This window comes from Oncorhynchus keta, unplaced genomic scaffold, assembly GCF_023373465.1.
Source record: "Oncorhynchus keta strain PuntledgeMale-10-30-2019 unplaced genomic scaffold, Oket_V2 Un_contig_3943_pilon_pilon, whole genome shotgun sequence".
NCBI classification, from domain to species: Eukaryota; Metazoa; Chordata; class Actinopteri; order Salmoniformes; family Salmonidae; genus Oncorhynchus; species Oncorhynchus keta.
This window is the reverse complement of record NW_026287518.1, coordinates 1-27,518: the sequence shown is the minus strand read 5'-3', so window position 1 is coordinate 27,518 and position 27,518 is coordinate 1. Positions and strand designations below refer to the sequence as shown.

Below are 27,518 nucleotides of genomic sequence, written 5' to 3'. Positions count from 1 at the left end.
GTCGGTTAATGTCTCATAGCCTTGTCACATCTAAAGATGTCTTGGTGTAGTATTTTTATTTTTTATTTTTTATTTTTTACATATTATTGTATACAAAAATGATATATGGCAGGAATGTTAAACCCCACCCTTCATTATACATTCTACCATGGTAATGCACAATTATGATGAATGGTACCAAAAATGATATATGGCACTATCTTTATTAAGTGTGCGTTACCATGGTATAATGGCTATATAATGCATTAAATAAATAAACCCCCCAATGTGAAAAGAGGTCGGTTGGCCTTTAAATTGATGAATTGATATACCAGTATGGGCACGTTTCTTATAAAGTCAGAGGCAGGCTACTTGTTGGTCCTAGTTTTCTGAAACATCAAAGAAATAGGAAAATAGTTGCTGTGGAAAAAGGGGTAATACTTTATGTATTAATAGTACTGTATTTTGCTCATGTTTGGGTTCCCTGTGTTGCTAACCTGAAATGTGGGAGAAAGTGAGATATATGGTAGCCTGATCTTTGGCATTTTGTAATAATTTAGTATTGAGAGTCAAGGGGCGTTGTGCTTGTTTCAGCCCGCAGAGGGAGCCGCTCGCTCTACTGGTTGCTTCACGCGCTCTCCCACGGAGGCTCTCGCGCTAGCATGACTAGGTTAAAACTGATGAGGCACCAGATAAACGAAATATTTAACGTTATCATCACGGTGAGCAAGTTGTAAACCATAGGATAGGAAACCACAAGTTAAACGGAGTGTAGTGATATAACTGTTGTTATTTTATGTTTTGAAAGTTTAACACATTTATAAAAGCCCGTTAACATAGAATTCGGCTAAAGTTCGCTCCAGTCCAGCTGGCCTGTCGTAGTCATGGCGACAGGATCAACGAACGTTCTTGCGGAGTAACAAAATGAAACATTGTAAATGGCTGTTTTAGGTATATGCTGAGAATCTATTAAATAATATGATAATTAATACCCTTTAAAAACATGTTTTTTTAGTATGTTGGCTATTTAGAATAGTATAAGAGTAGCCAATTCAGTTGAATGAGAGCAAACTGAAAAATGCATTGAAGAGAAGTTAGTTTACGGTTTCCGACTCCTGTCATTCTTCTCACCATTACTATCCAGCTCCCAAGGTTTTAGAGGGTACACTACGAGACCATGTGTGTTGTGGTTTTTCACTATGAGCTAAAGGGGTTTAAGAGGGTACTAGGTTTACGCTTAGCCATTTCAGAGCTACTATTAGTAGTCAATGTTGCATTATGCGAGTATCATAAATTACTTCGATTTTGGTCATATTACCCGGAAAACGGTGGGGCACAGACCATCATAATTCACTGTAAACAACAACCATGCTTTTGTTTTACAACATGCTACTAGTACAAAACCATGGTATTTTTAAAATTGTATTACCATTGTTCATTTTTGTACCATGGTAGCTAGTACATTTTTTATCACGTTTTTTTGGCAGGAAAATATCGTGGTACTGGTGGGGAAAAAAACGGATAGTACATTTTTTAAGGAAATGAGTGCCTCCCACAACGCAGGCGATGAGGAGCTGGTGTGGAGCAACTGCAGAAAATTGGAAGTCGACTGCAGTCAAAACTTCGTGACTTTTGATCACATGGTTGTTGTAAAGTTCATGCAGTCCACATGTAGACGCATGTCGGAACATGTTTATCCCCACAATGCAAGTTTGAAAGGTTGGTCACTGATTTAACAAACGTGATCCACTCGAGCATCCATGGTGTTGCACTTGGTTATGAGTATGTAATTTGTGCTGTTCGTGTATGCTGTCATGTTGCTGACTCACGTGCCCAAAATAATTGCCATGCGGAGACAGTTTTAGTGGTTTAAAGAAGGCCTGAGTAAGTCCAACAGGTCACAAATATTCCAAACTTGGATGAATTATTTCTCCATTAAGATTTTGGATAAAAATGTAAAATAGCCAATATGCCCGAAAAATACCCTTCTTCCAAAAGGACCTTTCTATGGATTAGCCTTCCTTCCAGTTAAATCAAAAGTCATTAATACGTTTGTTCAAGTGTCACTGGGACATTTGAGGACCAGCGATGCTGACCTGAATGATACAAATATGACTGATACAAAATTCAACCAACGCTTGCAGAAATGTATGAAGTGAATCTGTGCAAGATATGAATGTGAATACACACGTTTTTAAATCAGATATTTTCATGTCCTCCTTTATTATTGCTATTGTCAGAAAATGCAATGTTGTAGTTATTTGAGAATAACAGTTCACATTACAATTTAGCTATTGAAATTATATAGGGAATTATGAAAAAAATATTAAATGAACAAACAAAACAACTATTTAAAAAAAAGGTGTTAAACCAGTGTTTTTTAATATATATATATATATATATATATATATATTAAAAAACACTGGTGTAACACCTTCTTTTTTTTAAATAGTTTTTTTGTTTGTAAACAGTACACAACAAGAACTCAAATGCCAGAGTGGTAATGCTTTTGACTCCGGTCCACATATACCTGGTGACGAGGGTTCAAACTCCTTCTCTGCCCTTCTGTCTGTGCCCCTACTTTCCTTCTACCTCACTACTTTCCCTGCTGTACCGTCTTAAAATTAATACAAAATAAAAAGGAACATCAGAGTTCCAAAAAAAAAAAAAAACGTCTATTTTAATTCCCAGGGTGAGTGCATAGGTGTTCAGTCAGGCGCTTTTTTTTGAGCGAAAGCTAACCCACATTCTCCACACACATGTGGCTTATTTTTTTCTTGTATGGGTTCGCTCGTGTTTTAACCTATGATAAGACAATCTGAAACTTTTATCACAAAAGCTACATGCAAATGGCTTCTCTCCTGTGTGAAGACGTCGGTGAGATTTCAGGTAACCTGACTGAATGAAAGACTTTCCACAGTCTTGACATTTGTATGGTCTCTCACCAGTATGGTATCTTTCATGCAGCCTTTTTTCATTGGCAGTGATGAAGGTTTTGTGCAATAGGAGCATGGAAATGGTCTTTCTCCTGTGTGAGTGAGTTCGTGTCTTTTTAACGACACTGCTTTGTAAAACTGCTTTCCACAGATTGTACAAGGGTATCTCACCCCCTCATGAACTTGTTCAATGTGTGAATTCATCTGAAGTTTTGTTCTGTAGGACATGTCACACTGCGAACAGGAAAATGGTCTCTCCTCTGAGTGGGTCCCCATATGCACCGACAGTTCTCCAGCAGCCTTGAAGCTCTTTCCACACTGCCAGCACAGGAACGGCTTTTCTCCTGTGTGCTTCCTACTGTGTATCGTTAGAGAATTTGCTGAATTAAACTTTGCTTGACAAACAGAACACTGGTACAGGTACTCTCCTGAATGAACCCTCTCGTGGATGACAAGGTATGATAACTGAGTGAAGGTTTTCTCACATTGAGAGCAGGGGTATGGTCCTGTGAATTTATGTTGATGCAGATAGTGTTCTCTCAGACGCCCCAACAGGGTAAAGGTCTTCTCACACATGGTACACTGGATTTCCTTGTGTTGCATCAGCTTGTGTCTGTCAAGGGCAATGGAGTTTGGTAGGACCCTTCCACAATCAGAGCAATAGAATGGGTTGTGAATTCGCTTGTGTGTCCTTAGGGATGAAGAACCTTTGAAGTCCTTCCCACAATCATCACATTTGAAGACCACCTTTCTTTTTTCACATTGGAAGACCACCTTTATTTTTTCCTCTTTGCATGAACTTTCCTGGTGTTGCTTCAAATTACAGATGTCATCGAAACACTTTCCACATTTTTTACACCAGTGAACCAGTTGTAGTCGACTGGTAGATGTCTCTGGGGTATCAGCATTAACAGCCACCAGTTCACTAGACTCCTCCTCTTGGTGCTGGTCTACCATCTGAGAGGACTCTTCTCGGTTCACCTTACAGATATATCTCTGGTGTTGATTCAAACTTTGCTTGTACTTAAAACGCTGCTCACAGTTGACACATTGGTAAGGACGCTCTTCTGAATGGGATCTCATATGAGTAGCTAAATGAGAAGCACAGTCCAAAATCTTCCCACACACAGTGCATGCGTGTTCTTTGGCAGTTGGAGCTGGAGTAAAAGCCTTGATAAGGAGCTCAGTGTCATTTTCCTTGGTAGTGAGAGGACTGCTGCAACTCTCTGTGTTAACTTCCACTTGTTGATGGTCCACACTCTGACCCAAGTCTTCTAGGATGCCCTCGTGGCCAAGGATTTCCTGATGTTTCTTCAAAGAGTCTTTGTACTTAAAGCTTCTCTCACAAATAGCACAATGAAAGGGACGTGCCTTTGAGTGAGATTTCAAGTGCCTTTCCATCTGTGAGGTACAAGTCAAAATCTTACCACACACACAACAGGTTTTGGAATCTACCTGGGTGCGATTCTCTGCAGTGGCAAGAAAAACCTTCTCTGGTTCCAGGCCACTCTTTTGTTGTGCCATGTTCTGATCAACATCCTGACACAAATCTCCCTGGGTCACTTTCTGACACAATTCTCCCTGATGTTTTCTAAAATCGTATGAATACTTGAATCTCTTACCACAATTGACACACCTAAATGGACGCTCTTTTGAGTGGGAGCTCATGTGCCTCACTAAGCTTGATGTACGAGTAAAACCTCCCACACACAGAGCATGTGTTTGTGGCTGTGATAGTGTCCAGAGTTCCTTGATGAGATGGCCCTGGTGGACAGGGCGTCTTGAGGAGTGATGGGATCTGAGGTTTGCTAGTTGAGGGTTGTGGGATCTCTTCCTCATTTTTATCTTCATGCAACATGTTTAGCTCCTTTTCACAATCTCGCCTCTGGTGTCTCTTCAGACTTTGACCATCCGAGAATAATTTTTCACATTTGTGGCACTTAAACTTGAGATCTCCAGTGTGGGTTAGCTGATGCCTTTTCATGGCTGCAACCCGAGTGAAAGTCTTCCCACACACTTCACATGTCTTATTGAATGGACCTCTTCTGCATGAATTCTTTGGGGAAGGCCGACCCTTGGAGGATGATGGCTGTCTGTTTGCAAGCCCAGTTGTTTTAGGTTTTCTACCTTTTGAACACATGTCCTTAATCTGCAGCCTTTTGCTTCGTTTTAATTGTGATGGTCTGAGTAAATTCAAGCCAGTGACTGCTTGATTGTCATTTTCCCCAACGGCAGACTCCATGTCCATACCGTAATCTGGCTCAGTAATTATGTATCTTCTAACTTCATCTGCTGGGACTAGTACATCGATTTCCTTTGTCCGATTCTCCAACAACTCTCTTGCTTCCATTCCCTCCAAATTCATGCTTTCTGATTGTGTATCTGAGTCTACATCTGGGGCAGTCACCACTCGCACATATGGAGGAAGAGACAGAGAGGAGAGGATGAAGTCACCAAAGGACGATGGAGTTCCTTTTTATGCAAAAGAGGGAGACAATGACAAAAAAGTTCCACTGTGAATTCACTTTTTTGCAACAGTAGTTGACTAACATCATACATGCAAATTATGTAAATGCCTCAAATATAAACTTTTACCGATAAAAGTCACATTTGTTCTACTTGACACGTCATTCAAGTAATAAGGCAGAGGGCGTGTGGTACATTTAAGCATAAGGCCGAGGGCGTGTGGTATATGGCCAATATACCACGACTAAGGGCTGTCCCTAAGCACAACGCCATGTGGAGTGCCTGTATACAACCCTTAGCAGTTGTATATTGGCCTTACACCCCAAATTACACCCCATATTGCTAATATAAACTGGTTACCAACGTAATTAGAGCAGTAAACAAGTATTTATACATCATACCTGCGGCAAATTGTTTGATATACACATGGCTGAAATTCGGTATCAACCAATCAGCATCCAAGACCCAAACTACCCCATTTATAATTGCAATTTTGGCACGTCCAATCTAGAACACTGTATGATACTTACGGATGGAGTCCAAATGTCCAAGTTTTCTGTGGTACTGGAGCAGGGTCCTCAATTGTATGGGGTCAGGTACAAACTGTACACATTTCTCCAGGGCAGAGGGGACAGCACTTAACAAGGAGGCAGTCTTGAGAGAGAGGAGCATGGTTTAAAATCATTAACCCACGACAAACTCATGTCACACTGAGTTTCTTTGTTTAAAAGTGAAAAATTCTTGACTTCTGATTCCCCAAGCTAATTAGATAAAGGTGTTATTCATTCTTATTACCTGTTCAAGGTCTGGTAGGGGAAGTAACTTCTCCAGTCTGGAAAGGAATTCTAACATCAGCATCTGTATTGCAGTGTCATACTTGGGCCCAAATTCCACAGGGAACACGTCCTAGGAAAGAATAAATAAACCTAAAATGCCAATAATACCTATATGTGAAACTATTTAAAACTAGGCCACTAAAACCTAGACCAGCAAAGCTTTTATACTTTCCCACCGTATAAGAGCAAAACAAACCTGGTAAAAGTTCTCCCTTTCACTTGGGTCTTTCAGCAGAGATTCAACCAGCTCTACAAAGTTTGATTCAGATAATTCCACCTCTGCATCACTTGACTGCAATAAAATACATACAACAATTAAATAATCACATTTAACAACTCAATGACACAACATTTAGAGTGACATAGGCCTCTGCTCCCTCCCAGAAAGATACTCACCTCTGCTTCCCCAGTGGATATGAGGCTTCGGATCCTGGCCAGGTGTTGCTGAATGTCTTGGTCGGCTGTCTGCTCAGTGCGACACAACTCCAGAACCATCTAAAATTACAGATGACCAGTCAGGAGTAGAGCAAAGGTCAACCACACGCTTCGTATGCATTACTCTGTTCTCATTGGGAGAAAATGATAGCTAGCCTAGCTAAGGGCCAACAGCAGTATTTGAGAAACCAGTGTCAGGGTCTTCATCTCAACCAATGTTTAACAGCTGGGTGGTTTATGCTAGAGTCAACAATATTGTTGTCAGAGACTAACCTCAATGATTGTGTTGCATGTTTATTTTCCCCATTCTGAACCCAATCTCTTACCCTTGCTCGAAGCCCCAGAATGAGTTGGGCCCTCTGACGGCAACTCAAAAGCTCTGGCACAATGTCGGTCAACGTGGTGACAAACTCCTCCAGCATCCCATAATCTTGAACATCTCCTCGCTGAACCACTTGCCACATGGCTGCAGAGACAAGCCGCAGTGGTGGAATGAAGAGACGCAGAGAGGGAAGAAGAAGAGGGGGACCTAAAACAAAAAAAGGTAAATAATTTGTAAATAAAGCCACCCAAATGTCTTGCTAGCTAAGAAGTTATCCCACTGCACTGTACAGTCACCTTGACCAGATGTATACATTCATAGATCCTAGGTATAGTTGGAAGGGGAGGTCTAAATGCTATACTGAACAAAAATATAAAAACATACCATTTCAACGATTTCACTGAGTTACAATTCATTTAAGAAAATTAGTTGATTTAAATACATTCATTAGGTTCTAATTTATGGATTTCACATGACTGGGCAGGGTCGCAGCCATGGGTGGGCGTAGGCCCACCCAATTGGAAGCCATTTCCAGCCAATTAGAATTAGTTTCTCTCCACAAAGGGGCTTTATTACAGACATAAAAACTTCTGTTTCATCAGCTGTCTGGGTGGCTGGTCTCAGACGATCCCGCAGGTGAAGAAGCCGTGCAGCAGCAGAGAAAAAGTTTATGACTAGGGTGGCTGGAGTCTGACAATTTTTATGGCCTTCCTCTGACAACGCCTCGTATAGAGGTCCTGGGTGGCAGGAAGCTTTGCCCACGATGATGTACTGGGCCGTACGCACTACCCTCTGTAGTGCCTTGCAGTTGGAGGCCGAATAGTTGCCATATCAGGCAGTGATTCAACCCATCAAGATGCTCTCGGTGGTGCCGCTGTAAAACATTGAGGATGCGAGGACCCATGCCAAATCTTTTCAGTCTCCTGAGGGGGAATAGGTTTTGTCGTGCCCTCTTCACGACTGTCTTGATGTGCTTGGACCATGTTAGTGTGTTGGTGACGTGGATGCCAACAAACTTGAAGCGCCTAACCTGCTCCACTACAACCCTGTCGCTGAGAATGGAGGCGTGCTTGGTCCTCCTTTTCCTGTAGTCCACAATCATCTCTTTTGTCTTGATCATGTTGAGGGAAAGGTTGTTGTCCTTGCGCCACACGGTCAGGTCTCTGACCTCCTCTCCATAGGCTGTCTGATCTTTGTCGGTAATCAGGCCTATCACTGTTGTGTCATCAGCAATCATAATGACGGCGTTGGAGTCGTGCCTAGCCGTGCAGTCATGAGTGAACAGGGAGTACAGGAGGGGACTGAGCACGCACCTCTGAGGGGCCCCGTGTTGAGGATCAGCGTGGCGGATGTGTTGTTACCTACCCATACCACCTGGGGGCGGCCCGTAAGGAAGTCCAGGATCCAGTTGCAGAGGGAGGTGTTTAGTCCCAGGGTCCTTAGTTTAGTGTTGACCTTGGAAGGCACTATGGTGTTGAACGCTGAGCTGTAGTCAATGAATAGCACTCTCACATAGGAATTCCTTTTGTCTAGGTGTGAACGGGCAGCGTGGAGTGCAATAGAGATTGCATCATCTGTAGATCTGTTGGGGCGGTATGCAAATTAGAGTGGGTCTAGGATTTCTTGGATTATTATTCAAAGCATTTCATGGCTACAGACATGAGTGCTACGGGTCGGTAGTCATTTAGGCAGTTTACCTTAAGTGATCTTGGGCACAGGGACTATGGTGGTCTGCTTGAAACATGTTGGTATTACAGACTCAGTCAGGGAGAGGTTGAAAAATGTCTGTGAAGACACTTGCCAGCTGGTCAGCGCATGCTCGGAGTACACGTCCTGATAATCAGTCTGGCTCTGTGGCCTTGTGCATGTTGACCTGTTTAAAGGTATTACATCGGCTGCGGAGAGCGTGAACACACAGTCATCCAGAACAGCTGATGCGCTCATGCATGTTTCAGTGTTACTTGCCTCGAAGCGAGCATAGAAGTTATTTAGCTCATCTGGCTGCTCTCGGCTGTGCTTCCCTTTGTAGTCTCTAATAGTTGGCAAGCCCTGACACATCCGACGAGCGTCGGAGCTGGTGTAGTATGATTTGATCTTAGTCCTGTATTGAAGCTTTGCCTGTTTGATGGTTCGGAGGGCATATCAGGATTTCTCATAAACTTCCGGATTAGAGTCTCGCTCCTTGAAAGAGCCAGCTCTATCCTTTAGCTCAATGTTGCCTGTAATCCATGGCTTCTGGTTGGGGTATGTACGTGCAATCACTGTGGGTACGACATCCTCGATTCACTTATTGATAAAGCCAGTGATGGATGTGGTGTACTCCTCAATGCCATCGGAAGAATACCAGAACATATTCCAGTCTGTGTTAGCAAAACAGTCCTGTAGCTAATCATCTGATTCATCTGACCACTGTTTTATAGACCGAGTCACTGGTGCTTCCTGCTTTAATTTTAGCTTGTAATCAGGAATCAGGAGGATATAATTATGGTCAGATTGGTCAAATGGAGGGCGGGGGAGAGCTTTGTACGCATCTCTGTGTGTGGTGTAAAGGTGGTCTAACCCCCCTCCCTCCTCTCTGGTTGCACATTTAACGTGCTGATGGGAAACAAATCAGTTTTACCTAATTTCTTTCCCTGAATTAAAGCTCCCCGGCCAATAGGAGCGCCGCATCTGGATGAGCATTTTCCTGTTTGCTTATGGCGGTATACAGCTCATTGAGTGTGCCATTAGTGCAAGCGTCTGTGGTAGTACGTAGACAGCTACAAAAAATACAGATGAAAACTCTCTAGGTAGATAGTGTGGTCTACAGCTTATCATGAGATACTCTACCTCAGGTGAGCAGGTCAGATATCATGCATCAGCTGTTTACATATATGCATTGGCCCCCGCCCGTGTCTTACCAGAGGCTGCTGTTCTAACCTGCCGATAGAGTGCATAACCCGCCAGCTGTATGTTCTTAATGTCGTCATTCAGCCACGACTCAGTGAAACATAAGATTTTACAGTTTTTAATGTCCCGTTGGTAGAATATACGCGCTTTCAGTTCTTCCCATTTATTTTCCAGCAATTGAACGTTAGCTAGCAGGACGGAAAGCAAATCAGCCACTTGTTACCTGATCCTCACAATGCACCCTGATATTTTTCCGCAAAAATCTGTTTCCAGAGAATGGCGGGGATCTGGGTCTGGTGTGTAGTATATCCCTCTCATTTGACTCATTTTAGAAAAACTCTGTCTAATCTGAGGTGAGTAATCGCAGTTCTGATGTCCAGAAGCTCTTTTCGGTCATAAGAGACAGTAGCAGCAATATTATGTACAAAACAAGTTATGAAGAACGCGAAAAAAAATTGTTTTTGCATGGTTGGTTAAGACCTGATAAGACAGCAGCCATCCCCTCTGGCGCCATCATCAGATGTCTTTGGCGGCGGCTTATGGTAGAGATATGAACATTCAATTGTCTGGCAACAGCTCTGGTGGACATTCCTGGAGTCAGCATGTCAATTGCACACTCCCTCTCAACTTGAGACATCTGTGGCATTGTGTTGTGTGACAAAACTGAACATTTTAGAGTGGCCTTTTATTGTACTCAGCACAAGGTGCACCTGTGTAATGATCATGCCGTTTAATCAGCTTCTTGATATGCCCCACCTGTAATGGGGACAGATTATCTTGGCAAAGAAGAAATGCTCATTAACAGGGGTGCAAACAAATATGTGCACAACATTTGAGAGAAGTAAGCTTTTTGTGCATAAGGGACATTTCTGGGATCCCTTATTTCAGCTCATGAAACCAACACTATAACGTCACATGTTGCGTTAAAAGTTTTGTTCAGTATGAAAGGGACCCTTTGGACGTCCAACTCTGACGTCACCCCATTTAAATTGAAACGTAATAAAGTAAGGGTAAGGACGTCCCAATGAGCCCAGTCTCAGCATCTACATACAGTGCGGGTCTTAAGAAATTGATATGAGCCGCAACCCTGATTGAATACTGAACAGATTCAAAGTTGAATTTAACATAAAACAGTGCTGCTTCAAATACATATTTAAAATATTTACAAAAAATGTAGCAGATTTCAAATAACACAATGAAACCTATGGTGATGCCCCAAACGTGCGAACTGTATGCACAAACCAACAAAGCGCACCCGATTAGTTTCGAATATGTTTAAAAAGACAGATTATTTATTTGGGGTAAAAACAATGCATTCTTGTCAAGGTAACGTTAGGTCTCTATGTCCTCCTACAATGCAAAGCGCGCTGAATAACTACATATCCAATCAATTATTAAACAGGCTATCCCTTACAAAACATAACAGTGGATGATTCTGAAATACTAGTCCTCACATTCCTAGCATGCTAAAATAACAAATGCAAATTTAGCAAGGATACGCCATGTTGAACATCAAGCACACCAAGTCTAGTTAACAAAATCCACAATACCATTTTCGTCAGGACTCTCGGCCATCTCGTCCTCATACCATATTCACCCCAAAAACATGAAATGTTGCTAAGTGTGACAGCTATGATTTCTACGTTAAAAGGCTTGCAAGTTTGAAACCTTATCTTCAATAGCAGTGTGACCGTGAATTTAGTCCGTTCAATTTCCGGTTGCGTTTACCGCCCACAAATTTCTGAATAACAAATCCCCGTGAAATTGTACATTACTAGAAAGACATATTTGCCAGCAAATTCAGTTACGGACTTGGTTTGCCATATTAGAACTCTTACTATTGGTTTGCCATACCCTTTGATAAGTATTACAATTAAGAAAATCCACCGGGAAGTGCGTGAATATCATGAAACTGTCAAATAAAAATGTCAATAGCCTTTGCCGAATACCCTTCATGCAAATGACCTTTCCATGGATTAGCCTACCTTGCAGTAAAATCAAACGTAATTAATAATTTTGTTCCAGTTTAACCGGTAATGATCCTGAAGGATCCTAATAAAACAAATATTTTTGCAAGCATTGGTTGACTTCTCTATGAAGTGTATCTTTTCCAAAGTTACAAATGTGAAAAAACACACATGGATATGTTCATGTCCTCCTTTATTATTGCCATGATCATAAAATGCAATGTTGTGATTATTTGAGAATAAGTTTTACACGTTTCCTCCTTTAGTGTACATACTACAAATTAGCAATTGAAATTATCCACAGAATTATGAAACAAAGCTGAAAAATAGAATATTAATTCAAACCTGAGGTGTTTAAACCTGTGTTTTTATTTTTAGTACACAAGAACTCAAATGCCAGAGTCTAACAGAGTGGTACTTGGTGACGAGGGTTCAAGACCCTTCTCTGCCCTTCTTTCTGTCTGTGCCCCTAATTTGTCTCCCCCACTACTTTCCCCACTGTACTGTCTTAAAATGAATAACAATGCAAAGGAACATTAGACTTAAAAAAAAAAAAAAAAAATTAATTCAAGGAGTGAGTGCATTGGTGTTCAGTCAGGCGCTTTCTTTGAGCGAAAGCTGACCCACATTCCGCACAAACATGTGGCTTCTGTTTTCCTGTATGGGTTTGCTCGTGTCTTTGCCTATGGTAATTTAATCTGAAACGTTTGTCACAAACACTGCATGCAAATGGCTTCTCTCCTGTGTGAAGTCGTTGGTGTGCTTTCAGAAAACACAACTGTACGAAGGATTTTCCACAGTCTTGGCATTTGTATGGTCTCTCACCAGTATGGTATCTTTCATGCAACCTCCTTTCATTGGCAGTGATGAAGGTTTTTGTGCAATAGGAGCATGGCCATGGTCTTTCTCCTGTGTGAGTGAGTTCATGTCTTATCAATGATACAGCTTTCAAAAACTGCTTTCCACAGACTGCACAGGTGTATCTCACCCCCTCATGAACTTGTTCAATGTGTGTATTCAGCTGAATCTTTGTCCGATAAGTCATGTCACACTGCGAACAAGAAAAGGGTCTCTCCTCTGAGTGAGTCCCCATATGCATTGACAGGTTTCCACGATCCTTGTAACTCTTTCCACACTGCCAGCACAGGAACGGCTTTTCTCCTGTGTGCTTCCTACTGTGTATCGTTAGAGAATTTGCTTTATTGAACTTTGCTTGACAAACAGAGCACTGGTAAGGGTACTCTCCTGAATGAACCCTCTCATGTTCAACAAGGTATCTTAACTGAGTGAAGGTTTTCTCACATTGAGAGCAGGGGTATGGTCCTGTGAATTTATGTTGATGCAGATAGTGATCTCTCAGACGCCCAACAGGGTAAAGGTCTTCTCACACATGGTACACTGGATTTCCTTGTGTTGCATCAGCTTGTGTCTGTCAAAGGCAATGGAGTTTGGTAGGACCCTTCCACAATCAGAGCAATAGAATGGGTTGTGAATTCGCTTGTGTGTCCTTAGGGATGAAGAACCTTTGAAGTCCTTCCCACAATCATCACATTGGAAGACCACCTTTCTTTTTTCACATTGGAAGACCACCTTTATTTTTTCCTCTTTGCATGAACTTTCCTGGTGTTGCTTCAAATTACAGATGTCATCGAAACACTTTCCACATTTTTTACACCAGTGAACCAGTTGTAGTCGACTGGTAGATGTCTCTGGGGTATCAGCATTAACAGCCACCAGTTCACTAGACTCCTCCTCTTGGTGCTGGTCTACCATCTGAGAGGACTCTTCTCGGTTCACCTTACAGATATATCTCTGGTGTTGATTCAGATTGTGCATGTACTTAAAGCGCTGTTCACAATTGCCACATTGATAAGGACGCTCATCTGAATGGGATCTCATATGAATAGCCATAACTGAAGCACGGTTAAAAATCTTCCCACACACAGTGCATGGTTTGGGTTCTTTGAGAGTCGGCACTGAAGTAGCAGCCGTGATGAGGGGCTCAGTGTCGTTTTCCTTGGTAGTGAGAGGGCTGATGCAACTCTCTGTGTTAACTTCCACTTCTTGCTGGTCCACATTCTGACCCAAGTCTTCTAGGATGCCCTCGTGGCCAAGGATTTCCTGATGTTTCTTCAAGGTATCTTTGTACTTAAAACTTCTCTCACAAATAGCACAATTAAAGGGACGTGCCTTTGAGTGAGATTTCAAGTGCCTTTCCATCTGTGAGGTACAAGTCAAAATCTTACCACAGACATAACAGGTTTTGGAATCTACCTGGGTGCGATTCTCTGCAGTGGCAAGAAAAACCTTCTCTGGTTCCAGGCCACTCTTTTGTTGTGCCATGTTCTGATCAACATCCTGACACAAATCTCCCTGGGTCATTTTCTGACACAATTCTCTCTGGTGTTTTTTCAAATCGTACGAATACTTGAATCTCTTATCACAATTGACACACCCAAATGGACGCTCTTTTGAGTGGGAGCTCATGTGTCTTACCAAGCTGGAAGTACGAGCAAAATACCGCCCACACACAGAGCATGTGTTCGTGGCTGTGATAGTGTCCAGAGTTCCTTGATGAGATGGCCCTGGTGGGCAGGGAGTCTTGAGGAGTGATGGGATCTGAGGTTTGCTAGTTGAGGGTTGTGGGATCTCTTCCTCATTTTTATCTTCATCCAACATGTTTATCTCCTTTTCACAAACTCGCCTCTGGTGTCTCTTCAGATTATGACCGTCCCTGAAGCTTTTTTCACACATGAGGCACTTAAACTTGAGATCTCCAGTGTGGGTTAGCTGATGCCTTTTCATGGCTGTGACTCGAGTGAAAGTCTTCCCACACACTTCACATGTCTTACTGAATGGGCCTCTTCTGCATGACTTCTTTGGGGAAGGCCGACCCTTGGAGGATGATGGCTGTTTGTTTGCACACCCGGAAGAATCGGTCTTTCGAGGTTTCCGTCGTTTTGAAAACATGTTCTTAATCTGCAGCCTTTTGCTTCGTTTTAATTGTGATGGTCTGAGTAAATTCAAGCCAGTGACAGCTTGATTGTCATTTTCCCCAACTGCAGACTCCATGTCCATACCGTAATCTGGCTCAGTAATTATGTATCTTCTAACTTCACCTGCTGGGACTAGTACATCGATTTCCTTTGTCCGATTCTCCAACAACTCTCTTGCTTCCATTCCCTCCAAATTCATGCTTTCTGATTGTGTATCTGAGTCTACATCTGGGGCAGTCACCACTCGCACGTATGGAGGAAGAGACAGAGAGGAGAGGATGAAGTCACCAAAGGATGATGGAGTTCCTTTTTATGCAAAAGAGGGAGACAATGAAAAAATGAAGGTTAAATTGAACAGCACATATGATAATTATATCAATGCCTCAAATATAAACTGTTACCAGACAAACATAACCAATAATATATTTCCTATACATAATTACTCTACCTGACACTCATCATTTGACATTTTTGCAGAACCAATCCAAGCCATGGATCCTCTATAAATCTGTATACTCACCGATGGAGTCCAAATGTCCAAGTTTTCTGTGGTACTGGAGTAGGGTCCTGAATTGTTTGGGGTCAGGTACAAACTGTACACATTTCTCCAGGGCAGAGGGGACAGCACTTAACAAGGAGGCAGTCTTGAGAGAGAGGAACATGGTTTCAAAGCATTAACAACTACATGCCCATGTCCAACACACAGTTTATTAAACATGAAAATATTATTGATTATTGATTGTTATTCTTGACCTCTAATTCCCCAAGCTGATTAGATAAAGGTGTTATTCATTCTTATTACCTGTTCAAGGTCTGGTAGGGGAAGTAACTTCTCCAGTCTGGAAAGGAATTCTAACATCAGCATCTGTATTGCAGTGTCATACTTGGGCCCAAATTCCACAGGGAACACGCCCTAGGAGAGAATAAATTAATGTAATAATTAATGTCAATAATTAGGCTAAAATGTGTACTGATATTACCTTTGGTCTTAGATCATCATACAGCCACATCAACATCCTAAAGCAGAAAGTTTTAGCCTTTTGTTTGGAGATACAGCATGTATGAAGGAGAAGGACTCGAACATATAAATATTGTACTTTCAGTTATTGGAGATGAAGTCCTGTACATGGGTGTAACAATTAGAATATAAAAACTCAGCCCCTCAGAGTTCTAACTAGCCTGGGTGCCAGTCCGTTTCTGCTTTCTTGCCAACTCCTTATGGAATTGTGAGGCCAAACATTGACAATGGAGTAGGTAAAATCACAAGCAGATCTGCTACCAGGCTACGTTCTAACTGTAGTGAAGACTAAATGGAGCGAAGACTACAATTGAAGTCGGAAGTTTACATACACGGTAGCCAAATACATTTAAACTCAGTTTTTCACAATTCCTGACATTTAAATATAGTAAAAAATCCCCGTCTTAGGTCAGTTAGGATCACCACTTTATTTGAAGAATGTGAAAAGTCAGAATAATAGTAGAGAGAATGATTTATTTCAGCTTTTATTTCTTTCATCACATTCCCAGTGGGTCAGAAGTTTACATAAACTCAATCAGTATTTGGTAGCATTGCCTTTAAATAGTTGAACCTGGGCCAAAAAATTGGGTAGCCTTCCACAAGCTTCCCACAATAAGTTGGGTGAATTTTGGCCCATTGCTCCTGACAGAGCTGGTATAACTGAGTCAGGTTTGTAGGCCTCCTTTCTCGTGCATGCTTTTTCAGTTCTGCCCACAAATTTTCTATGGGATTGAGGTCAAGGCTTTGTGATGGCTACTCCAATATCTTGACTTTGTTGTCCTTAAGCCATTTTGCAACCACTTTGAAAGTATGCTTGGGGTCATTGTCCATTTGGAAGACCCATTTGCGACCAAGCTTTAACTTCCTGACTGATGTCTTGAGATGTTGCTTCAATATATCCAGATCATTTTCCATCCTCATGATGCCATCTATTTTGTGAAGTGCACCAGTCCCTCCTGCAGAAAAGCAGCCCTACAACATGATGCTGCCACCCCTGTGCTTCAGGGTTGGGATGGTGTTCGAGACTTGCAAGCCTCCCCCATTTTCCTCAAACATTACGATGGTCATTATGGCCAAACAGTTCTATTTTGTTTCATTAGACCAGAGGACATTTCTCAAAAAAGTATGATCTTTGTCCCCATGTGCAGTTGCAAACCGTAGTCTGGCTTTTATATGGCGGTTTTGGAGCAGTGGCTTCTTCCTGGCTGAGCGGCCTTTCAGGTTATGTAGATATAGGACTCGTTTTACTGTGAATATAGATACTTTTGTACCCGTTTCCTCCAGCATCTTCACAAGGTCTTTTGCTGTTGTTCTGGGATTGATTTGCACTTTTCACACCAAAGTACGTTCATCACTAGGAGACAGAATGCATCTCCTTCCTGAGCGGTATGACGGCTGCGTGGTCCCATGGTGTTTATACCTGCATACTATTGTTTGTACAGATGAACGTGGTACCTTCAGGCGTTTGGAAATTGCTCCCAAGGATGAACCTGAGGTCTTGGCTGATTTATTTAGATTTTACCACGATGTCAAGCAAAGATGCACTGAGTTTGAAGATTGGATGTATTTCAAGGCCTAAGGTACACCTCCAATTGACTCAAATGATGTCAATTAGCCTATCAGAAGCTTCTAAAGCCATGACACCATTTTCTGGAATTTTCCAAGCTGTTTAAAGGCACAGTCAATTAAGTGTATGTAAACTTCTGACCCACTGGAATTGTGATACAGTGAATTCTGAGTGAAATAATCTTTCTGTAAAGAATTGGAAATATTAGTTGTGTCGTGCACAAAATAGATGTCCTAACCAACTTGCCAAAACTACATTTTCTTAACTAGAAATGTGTGGAGTGAAAAATGAAAAATGTGTTTTAATGACTCCAATGTAAGTGTTTGTAAACTTCCGACTTCAACTGTAAATGGAGAAACAAACCTGGTAGAAGTTCTCCCTTTCACTTGGGTCTTTCAGCAGAGATTTAACCAGCTCCACAAACTTTGATTCAGATAATTCCACCTGCATGGAGGACCAATGAAAAATGCATCACTCGCATCACTTGACTGCAACAAAACATGCACAACTACTACATCATTGAAGCTTACAACTCAATTACACAATACTGTCTGGTTGGGCCGATTGGTTTGGTATCGCCTGGTGACACGGGTGGGTGGAGTTAGCACATTATAGATCATTCTTCATTGGTCCTAAAATGACTCTCCAGCCAGTCAGCCATCAGGTTAAATCCTTTTGAATTAAATTACTTTTGACAGCATCTTTTTTGATTTAAATAAAACAATTCCATACATATTAACCTATGGAAGAAGTGGTCAGAAAGTTACTTTTTGTACCTGAATGCCTAAACATTCAGGAGGTAAAGGTGCTTTAAGTTGACCCATTTTGCATACCCCATATCCATGTCTTCATCACTGGAAAAGATAAACGGTTGAGGTTGATATCATTTAAAAGCTTACAAGAAGGGTTGTCAATTTAAAAATATATATATATTTACATTTTTTTAAAAAAATTAATATATATATCAATTCAAATCAATTCATAAAAAATCCTACAATGTGATTTTCTGGATTTTTATTTCCCATTTTGTCTGTCATAGTTGAAGTGTACCTATGATGAAAATGACAGGCCTCTCTCATCTTTTTTAAGTGGGAGAACTTGCACAATTGGTGGCTGACTAAATACTTTTTGCCCCACTGTATATATACAAATTATGTTGTAGCTTAAACCTTTACATTTTTTATTTAACGTGGCAAGTCAGTTGAGAACAAATTCTTATTTACAATGACGGCTTAGGTTGCTTGTTCAGCGGCAGAACGACAGATTTTTACCTTATCAGCTCGATCTAGCAACCTTTCAGTTACTGGCCCAACGCTCTAACCACTAGGCTACCTGCCGTCACTACATCATCTGAGGTTTTTGTGTTGAGCCCGCCATCGGTTGAGACACAACATGCTCTTGTGTGTGAATGTACCAATCCAATGTAAGAGTACGTTATGTCTCAACCGATTGCGGGTTTAACACAAAAACTTCAGTTGATGTAAAATAGGGTCTGACCTACAACATATGCGAATATGAAAAGAATCTGAGTTTAAGTGTTTTTAGATCATTTACATTTATGGTTAAAAAAATGACAATGATGATTAAAAAACTTTTTTAAAGAAACTATAAAATAGTAATAACCTGTTTGCAAGTTTTTCAATTATATCAATCTCAACTGGTTCTCTTTTTTAGTGATGAAGACATGATGGTATGGTTGAGTATGTAAAATAGGTCAACTCTAAGCACCTTTATCTCTTGAATGTTTTGGCATTCAGGTCCAAAAAGTCACTTTCTCAGCACTTCCACAATGAACAAATATGTATGGAAGGTTTTGTTCAAATTAAAAGGGGTTCTGTCAAAAGGTGATTGAATTCAAATGGATTTACCCATCAGTGAGTGTGCCCACTGACATGGGCATGTATTCTTCACCTCCAATCCCTCTGAAAGATACTCACCTCTGATTCCTCAGTGGATGTGAGGGATCGGATCCTGTCCAGGTGTTTTTGAATATTCGTGAGGTCTAATGTCTGCTCAGTGCGACACAACTCCAGAACCAGCTGAAATGACAAATGGCCAGTCAGTAGTCGGTCAAAGGTCAACCCCACACTTCCAAGGCACTGCTCTGTTCTCATTGGGACACATTTTGAGAAAATTAAAGATAGCCTAGATAAGGCCCAATGTCAGTGTTCAATTGAGATAATCAGCTTCAGGGTCTTCATCTCAGTCAATTACCATTCCATTACCAGACCGTTGTCTAAGGCCAGAGTCAACTGTCTACACTGTTTTGTCAGAGCTAAAGGCTAGGTAGCCCCAGGGCTGTGGTGTGTTACTATGATAACTATAAATATCTGCATCTAAAGGTGGAGGAAACATGCTCTTGTAGACTGCTCAGTGATCTAAAGGATGCAAAATAACTGTCTTCTGATTATAGATAGGCATAGAAATTCATACTGTACATGGAAGAAGTTCTGCTCAGACCTCAAATAGATAGCTAGGAGTTATAGGTCTATGTAGGTCTATGTAGGAGTACTAGGTCTATGTAGGAATACTTGGTCTATGTAGGAATACTCGGTCTATGTAGGAATTCTAGGTCTATGTAGGAATTCTAGGTCTATGTAGGAGTTCTAGGTCTATGTAGGTCTATGTAGGAGGTCTAGGTCTATGTAGGAGGTCTAGGTCTATGTAGGTCTATGTAGGAGGTCTAGGTCTATGTAGGGGTTCTAGGTCTATGTAGGAGGTCTAGGACTATGTAGGAGTTCTAGGTCTATGTTGGAGTTCTAGGTCTATGTAGGAGGTCTAGGACTATGTAGAAGGTCTAGGTCTATGTAGGAGTTCTAGGTGTATGTAGGAGTTCTAGGTGTATGTTTGGGCTAAAGGCTAGGACTACCATCATCATCTTGTCGCATATTTATTTTCCCCATTCTGCACCCAATCTCTTACCCTTGCTCTAAGCCCCAGAATGAGTTGGGCCCTCTGACTGCAACTCAAAAGCTCTGGCACAATCTCTGTAACCATGGTGACAAACTCCTCCAGCATCCCATAATCTTGAACGTCTCCTCGTTGAACCACTTGCCACATGGCTGCAGAGACAAGCCGCAGTGGTGGAATGAAGAGACGCAGAGAGGGAAGAAGAAGAGGGGGACCTAAAATTCGTAAAATAAGTTGTTAGCCGACACACGGTTACCCTGACTAGGCGCACGCAATTTTGACAAGGCGCATTCATAGGACCAAGTTCGCAAGCTCTAGCTAAAAAGTGAATACACTTTAGACTAACGTTAGTAAAAATACATGTTATGTTAATGGGATATTTAACGCAACCACCAGCAGTAGTTATGGTAGAAATGTTAAGGTAGAAAGTTAAGGGACGGGGCTGGAGAAATGTAACCACTCAAATAGAAATAGCTATCCATGATATCAAAATTATAGTTTTAGTCATGTTTTGAGGCTATGTAGTGTTTGTTTACAATTACATTGTTGACAAACATTGTAATAAAACAGGCTTATATTTTGGGTTATAATGGAGTGTACGACAGTATAACTTAGCTCATGAGGCATACAAGTTGTATTTTTCAAGAAACAATGGGTACATATCATTAATAAGTACAACAATGGATGAAGCAACTGCTGATTTGATGATATAGCGTGAAATAAAGTCATGGACGATTTCGAAACGGTCTAGACATATCGATATTGCAGATACGTGGACTTGTCAGTGCCACCATTTCAGCTAGCCTGGACTACATTTCAGGCAGGCCGGGATCATAGGGCAAGATACGGCATACGCCATGTTGAACATCGAACGCACACCACACCTAGCTAACGTTAGCTACGTTATCCAATTTGTTAACAATTTCTATCGTTAACTTACAATTTTCGCATGGATCCTGACTTTGCATCTCGGCCTCATACAATAGTCAACAGGAAGCTAAGATATACTTGAAAAAAGTTAGCTAGCTAGATTTGATTTAGATGCCCCACTTCCCGGTCTAGAGTTGCCGTTCTCTCCACATACCATTCAGGCAGCGAGAAACGGAAGTTGTTTCCATCCGTTTCCGGGTTTTCTTGTTTTTCAAAATAAAACTCAGATAGGACTTTCCTCATCACTTATTACATCTCAAACGACTACCTACTGCTATGCCTTTGTTCTGTATTTTAATTGGCGTGTTCATACTACCGCTACATTATATTTATTAGACAATTCATTTAAAAAGTTGATGAAAAAGTGTAAGAATAGCTCATGCAAAGCCCATATGTAGTAGGACAAGTGTGTATGTTTATATGTAATGGAAATGGAAATTGTCATTATTAAATCCTTCATACAATTTTCATCCAATTCTTTTGAAGGCCCTCATAATGATGATGACGATGAATTCTGACATTATAGCTCCACCCTGTGTCCGTATTAAGCTATTACTATTATTGTCGATTGACAGTGGTGGCACAGGGTGGTAGACATCTAGTAAGTGCACTGTAAATAGGAGCATCAATGCGGTGCAGCAGGTCAGGGCTGGATGACGTTGTGTAAGGCAGAGAGCCAGAGACAGGCAGCTGGCCACTGAGGCAGAGAAGATAAATGGGGGCTCGGGTTGAGAAAGGGTGATGAAGAGGAACAGGGAAGGCTGGGGGTGTGATGTTGACAACCCTAGACCTACATGCTTTCCGCAGTTGTGTAAAGTTGGCTGGATGTCCTTTGGGTGGTGGACCATTCTTGATACACACAGGGAACTGTTGAGCATGAAAAACCCAGCAGCGTTGCAGTTCTCGACACAAACCGGTTCTCCTGGCATCTACCACCATACCCTGTTCAAAGGCACTTCAATATTTTGTCTTGGTCATTCACCCACTGAGTTGCACACATACACAATCCATGTCTCAATTGTATCAAGGCTTACAAATCCTTCTTTAACCTCTCTCCACTTTTTATTTTATTTAACCTTTATTTAACTGTGCAGGTTAGTTAAGACCAATTCTTATCTTATTTACAATGACGGCCTACCAAAAGGCAAATGGCCTCCTGCAGGAACGGGGCATGGGATTAAAAATAAGTAAATAATAAAATAAAATATAGAACAAAACACACAACACGATAGAACTACATAAAGAGAGACCTAAGACAACCACATAACATGGCAGCAACACAACATGGCAGCAGCACATCATGGTAGCAGCACAAAACATGGTACAAACATTATTGGGCAGACAACAGCATAAAGGGCAGGAAAGTAGAGACAACAATACATCACGTGAAGCAGCCACAACTGTCAGTAAGAGGGTCCATGATTGAGTCTTTGCATGAAGAGATGGAGATAAAACTGTCCAGTTTGAGTGTTTTTTGCAGCTCGTTCCAGTCTCTAGCTGCAGCAAACTGAAAAGAGGAGCGACCCATGGATGCTTCGGGGGCCTTAAACAGAATGTGATGGGCAGAATGGGTGTTTTATGTGGAGGATGAGGGCTGCAGTAGGTTTCTCAGACAGGGTGGAGTGCGGCCTAAGAGGGTTTTCAAATCAAATCAAATTTATTTATATAGCCCTTCGAACATCAGCTGATATCTCAAAGTGCTGTACAGAAACCCAGCCTAAAACCCCAAACAGCAAGCAATGCAGGTGTAGAAGCACGGTGGCTAGAAAACTCCCCAGAAAGGCCAAAACCTAGGAAGAAACCTAGAGAGGAACCAGGCTATGGGGATGACCAGTCCTCTTCTGGCTGTGCCGGGTGGAGATTATAACAGAACAATAATAATAAGGCAGAACAGTTGAAACTGGAGCAGCAGCACGACCAGGTGGACTGGGGACAGCAAGAAGTCATCATGTCAGGTAGTCCTGAGGCATGGTCCTAGGGCTCAGGTCCTCCGAGAGAGAGAGAGAAGAAAGAGAGAATTAGAGAGAGCACACTTTAATTCATACAGGCCCCCGAATAGGACAGGAGAAGTACTCCAGATATAACAAACTGACCCTAGCCCCCGACACATAAACTACTGCAGCATAAATACTGGAGGCTGAGACAGGAGGGTCAGGAGACACTGTGGCCCCATCCGAGGACACCCGACAGGGCCAACAGGAAGGATATAACCCCACCCACTTTGCCAAAGCACAGCCCCCCACACCACTAGAGGGATATCTTCAACCACCAACTTACCATCCTGAGACAAGGCTGGGTATAGCCCACAAAGATCTCCGCCACGGCACAACCCAAGGGGGCGCCAACCCAGACAGGCAGATCACATCAGTGACTCAACCCACTCAAGTGACGCACCCCTCCTAGGGACGGTATGAAAGAGCCCCAGTAAGCCAGTGACTCAGCCCCTGTAATAGGGTTAGAGGCAGAGAATCCTAGTGAAAGAGGGGAACCGGCCAGGCAGAGACAGCAAGGCGGGTCGTTGCCCAGAGCCTTTCCGTTCACCCTCCCACTCCTGGGCCAGACTACATGACCCACTGAAGAGATGAGTCTTCAGGGAAAGACTTAAAGGTTGAGACCGAGTTTCATGCCTTCTTACATGGGTAGGCAGACCATTCCATAAAAATGGAGCTCTATAGGAGAAAGCCCTGCCTCCAGCTGTTTGCTTAGAAATTCTAGGAAAATTAGGAGGCCTGCGTCTTGCACCGTAGCGTACGTGTAGGTATGTACTGGCAGGACCAAATCAGAGAGATGGGTAGGAGCAAGCCCATGTAATGCTTTGTAGGTTAGCAGTAAAAACCTTTGAAATCAGCCCTTGCCTCAACAGGAAGCCAGTGTAGAGAGGCTAGCACTGGAGCAATATGATCAAATGTTTTGGTTCTAGTCAGGATTCTAGCAGCCGTATTTAGCACTAACTGAAGTTTATTTAGTGCTTTTTATCCGGGCAGCCAAGTATATTGCAGTAGTCTAACCTAAAGTGACAAAAGCATGGATTAATTTTTCTGCATCATTGTTGGACAGAAAGTTTCAGATTTTTGCAATGTTAATGATGGAAAAAGCTGTCCTGAAATGGTCTTGATATGTTCTTCAAAAGAGAGATCAGGGTCCAGAGTAACGCCGAGGTCCTTCACAGTTTTATTTGAGACGACTGTACAAACCATTAAGATTAATTGTCAGATTCAACAGAAGATCTCTTTGTTTCTTGGGACCTAGAACAAGCATCTCTGTTTTGTCCGAGTTTAAAAGTAGAAAGTTTGCAGCCATCCACTTCCTTATGTCTGAAACACATGCTTCTAGCGAGGGCAATTTTGGGGCTTCACCATGTTTCATTGAAATGTACAGCTGTGTGTCATCCGCATAGCAGTGAAAGTTAACATTATGTTTTCGAATGACATCCCCAAGAGGTAAAATATATAGTGAAAACAATAGTGGTCCTAAAACGGAACCTTGAGGAACACCGAAATTTACAGTTGATTTGTCAGAGGACAAACCATTCACAGAGACAAACTGATATCTTTCCGACAGATAAGATCTAAACCAGGCCAGAACTTGTCCGTGTAGACCAATTTGGGTTTCCAATCTCTCCAAAAGAATGTGGTGATCGATGGTATCAAAAGCAGCACTAAGGTCTAGGAGCACGAGGACAGATGCAGAGCCTCGGTCTGATGCCATTAAAAGGTCATTTACCACCTTCAAAAGTGCAGTCTCAGTGCTACGATGGGGTCTAAAACCAGACTGAAGCATTTCGTATACATTGTTTGTCTTCAGGAAGGCAGTGAGTTGCTGCGCAACAGCCTTTTCTAAAATTTTGGAGAGGAATGGAAGATTCAATATAGGCCGATAGTTTTTTATATTTTCTGGGTCAAGGTTTGGCTTTTTCAAGAGAGCCTTTATTACTGCCACTTTGAGTGAGTTTGGTACACATCCGGTGGATAGAGAGATGTTTATTATGTTCAACATAGGAGGACCAAGCACAGGAAGCAGCTCTTTCAGTAGTTTAGTTGGAATAGGGTCAAGTATGCAGCTTGAAGGTTTAGAGGCCATGATTATTTTCATCATTGTGTCAAGAGATATAGTACTAAAACACTTGAGCATCTCTCTTGATCCTAGGTCCTGGCAGAGTTGTGCAGACTCAGGACAACTGAGCTTTGGAGGAATACGCAGATTTAAAGAGGAGTCCGTAATTTGCTTTCTAATAATCATGATCTTTTCCTCAAAGAAGTTCATGAATTTATCACTGCTGAAGTGAAAGCCATCCTCTCTTGGGGAATGCTGCTTTTAGTTAGCTTTGTGACAGTATCAAAAAGGAATTTCGGATTGTTCTTATTTTTCTCAATTAAGTTAGAAAAATAGGATGATCGAGAAGCAGTAAGGGCTCTTCGGTACTGCACGGAACAGTTTTTCCAAGCTAGTCGGAAGACTTCCAGTTTGGTGTGGCGCCATTTCCGTTCCAATTTTCTGGAACCTTGCTTCAGAGCTCAGGTATTTTCTGTGTACCAGGGAGCTAATTTCTTATGAGAAATGTTTTTAGTTTTTTTTGGGGTGCAACTGCATCTAGGGTATTGTGTAAGGTTAAATTGAGTTCCTCAGTTAGGTGGTTAACTGATTTTTGTCCTCTGGCGTCCTTGGGTAGACAGAGGGAATCTGGAAGGACATCAAGGAATCTTTGTGTTGTCTGTGAATTTATAGCACGACTTTTGATGTTCCTTGGTTGGGGTCTGAGCAGATTATTTGTTGCAATTGCAAACGTAATAAAATGGTGGTCCGATAGTCCAGGATTATGAGGAAAAACATTAAGATCCACAACATTTATTCCATGGGACAAAACTAGGTCCAGAGTATGACTGTGACAGTGAGTGGGTCCAGAGACATGTTGGAGAAAACCCACTGAGTCGATGATGGCTCCGAAAGCCTTTTGGAGTGGGTCTGTGGACTTTTCCATGTGAATATTAAAGTCACCAAAGATTAGAATATTATCTGCTATGACTACAAGGTCCGATAGGAATTCAGGGAACTCAATGAGGAACGCTGTATATGGCCCAGGAGGCCTGTACAGTAGCTATAAAAAGTGATTGAGTAGGCTGCATAGATTTCATGACTAGAAGCTCAAAAGACGAAAACGTCATTTTTTTTTTGTAAATTGAAATTTGCTATCGTAAATGTTAGCAACACCTCCGCCTTTGCGGGATGCACGGGGGATATGGTCACTAGTGTGTCCAGGAGGTGAGGCCTCATTTAACACAGTAAATTCATCAGGCTTAAGCCATGTTTCAGTCAGGCCAATCACATCAAGATTATGATCAGTGATTAGTTCATTGACTATAATTGCCTTTGAAGTAAGGGATCTAACATTAATTAGCCCTACTTTGAGATGTGAGGTATCATGATCTCTTTCAATAATGACAGGAATGGAGGAGGTCTTTATCCTAGTGAGATTGCTAAGGCGAACACCGCCATGTTTAGTTTTGCCCAACCTAGGTCGAGGCACAGACACGGTCTCAATGGGGATAGCTGAGCTGACTACACTGACTGTGCTAGTGGCAGACTCCACTATGCTGGCAGGCTGGCTAACAGCCTGCTGCCTGTCCTGCACCCTATTTCATTGTGTAGCTAGAGGAGTTACAGCCCTGTCTATGTTGGTAGATAAGATGAGAGCACCCCTCCAGCTAGGATGGAGTCTGTCACTCCTCAGCAGGTCAGGCTTGGTCCTGTTTGTGGGTGAGTCCCAGAAAGAGGGCCAATTATCTACAAATTCTATCTTTTGGGAGGGGCAGAAAACAGTTTTCAACCAGCGATTGAGTTGTGAGACTCTGCTGTAGACCTCATCACTCCCCCTAACTGGGAGGGGGCCAGAGACAATTACTCGATGCCGACACATCTTTCTAGCTGATTTACACGCTGAAGCTATGTTGCGCTTGGTGATCTCTGACTGTTTCATCCTAACATCGTTGGTGCCGACGTGGATAACAATATCTCTATATTCTCTACACTCGCCAGTTTTAGCTTGAGCCAGCACCATCTTCAGATTAGCCTTAACGTCGGTAGCCCTGCCCCCTGGTAAACAGTGTATGATCGCTGGATGATTCGTTTTAAGTCTAATACTGCGGGTAATGGAGTCGCCAATCACTAGAGTTTTCAATTTGTCAGAGCAAATGGTGGGAAGCTTCGGCGTCTCAGACCCCGTAACGGGAGGAGTAGAGACAAGAGAAGGCTCGGCCTCTGACTCCGACT

General features: G+C 42.1%; 2 protein-coding genes across 4 annotated transcripts; both read right to left on the bottom strand.

The window, feature by feature from the left end:
* Positions 1-2,388: 2,388 nt before the first annotated feature.
* LOC127924332 (zinc finger protein 91-like) lies at positions 2,389-15,098 on the bottom strand. Of its 3 annotated transcripts, XM_052508929.1 has the most exons (7): positions 11,414-11,553; positions 6,979-7,181; positions 6,614-6,712; positions 6,414-6,509; positions 6,177-6,287; positions 5,912-6,035; positions 3,721-5,387 (listed from the first exon to the last, which is right to left on the bottom strand). In XM_052508929.1, the coding sequence occupies exons 1-7, from the start codon at positions 11,436-11,438 to the stop codon at positions 4,552-4,554; spliced, it is 1,494 nt and encodes a 497-aa protein (XP_052364889.1). In that variant the 5' UTR covers positions 11,439-11,553; the 3' UTR covers positions 3,721-4,551. The 3 variants fall into 3 exon arrangements, with proteins under 3 accessions (XP_052364887.1, XP_052364888.1, XP_052364889.1); XM_052508927.1 differs by lacking the exons at positions 6,614-6,712; positions 6,979-7,181; positions 11,414-11,553 and having other exon boundaries at positions 2,389-5,387; positions 6,414-6,452; XM_052508928.1 differs by lacking the exons at positions 5,912-6,035; positions 6,177-6,287; positions 6,414-6,509; ... (1 more) ...; positions 6,979-7,181; positions 11,414-11,553 and adding an exon at positions 14,950-15,098 and having other exon boundaries at positions 2,389-5,204.
* On the bottom strand, positions 13,187-21,443 carry LOC127924330 (zinc finger and SCAN domain-containing protein 2-like). Its single transcript, XM_052508926.1, has 7 exons — positions 21,262-21,443; positions 20,334-20,536; positions 19,349-19,450; positions 17,775-17,855; positions 15,629-15,739; positions 15,347-15,470; positions 13,187-15,132 (listed from the first exon to the last, which is right to left on the bottom strand). Exons 1-7 carry the CDS (start codon positions 21,287-21,289, stop codon positions 13,187-13,189), a joined length of 2,595 nt encoding a protein of 864 aa, XP_052364886.1. The 5' UTR covers positions 21,290-21,443.
* Positions 21,444-27,518: the final 6,075 nt, after the last annotated feature.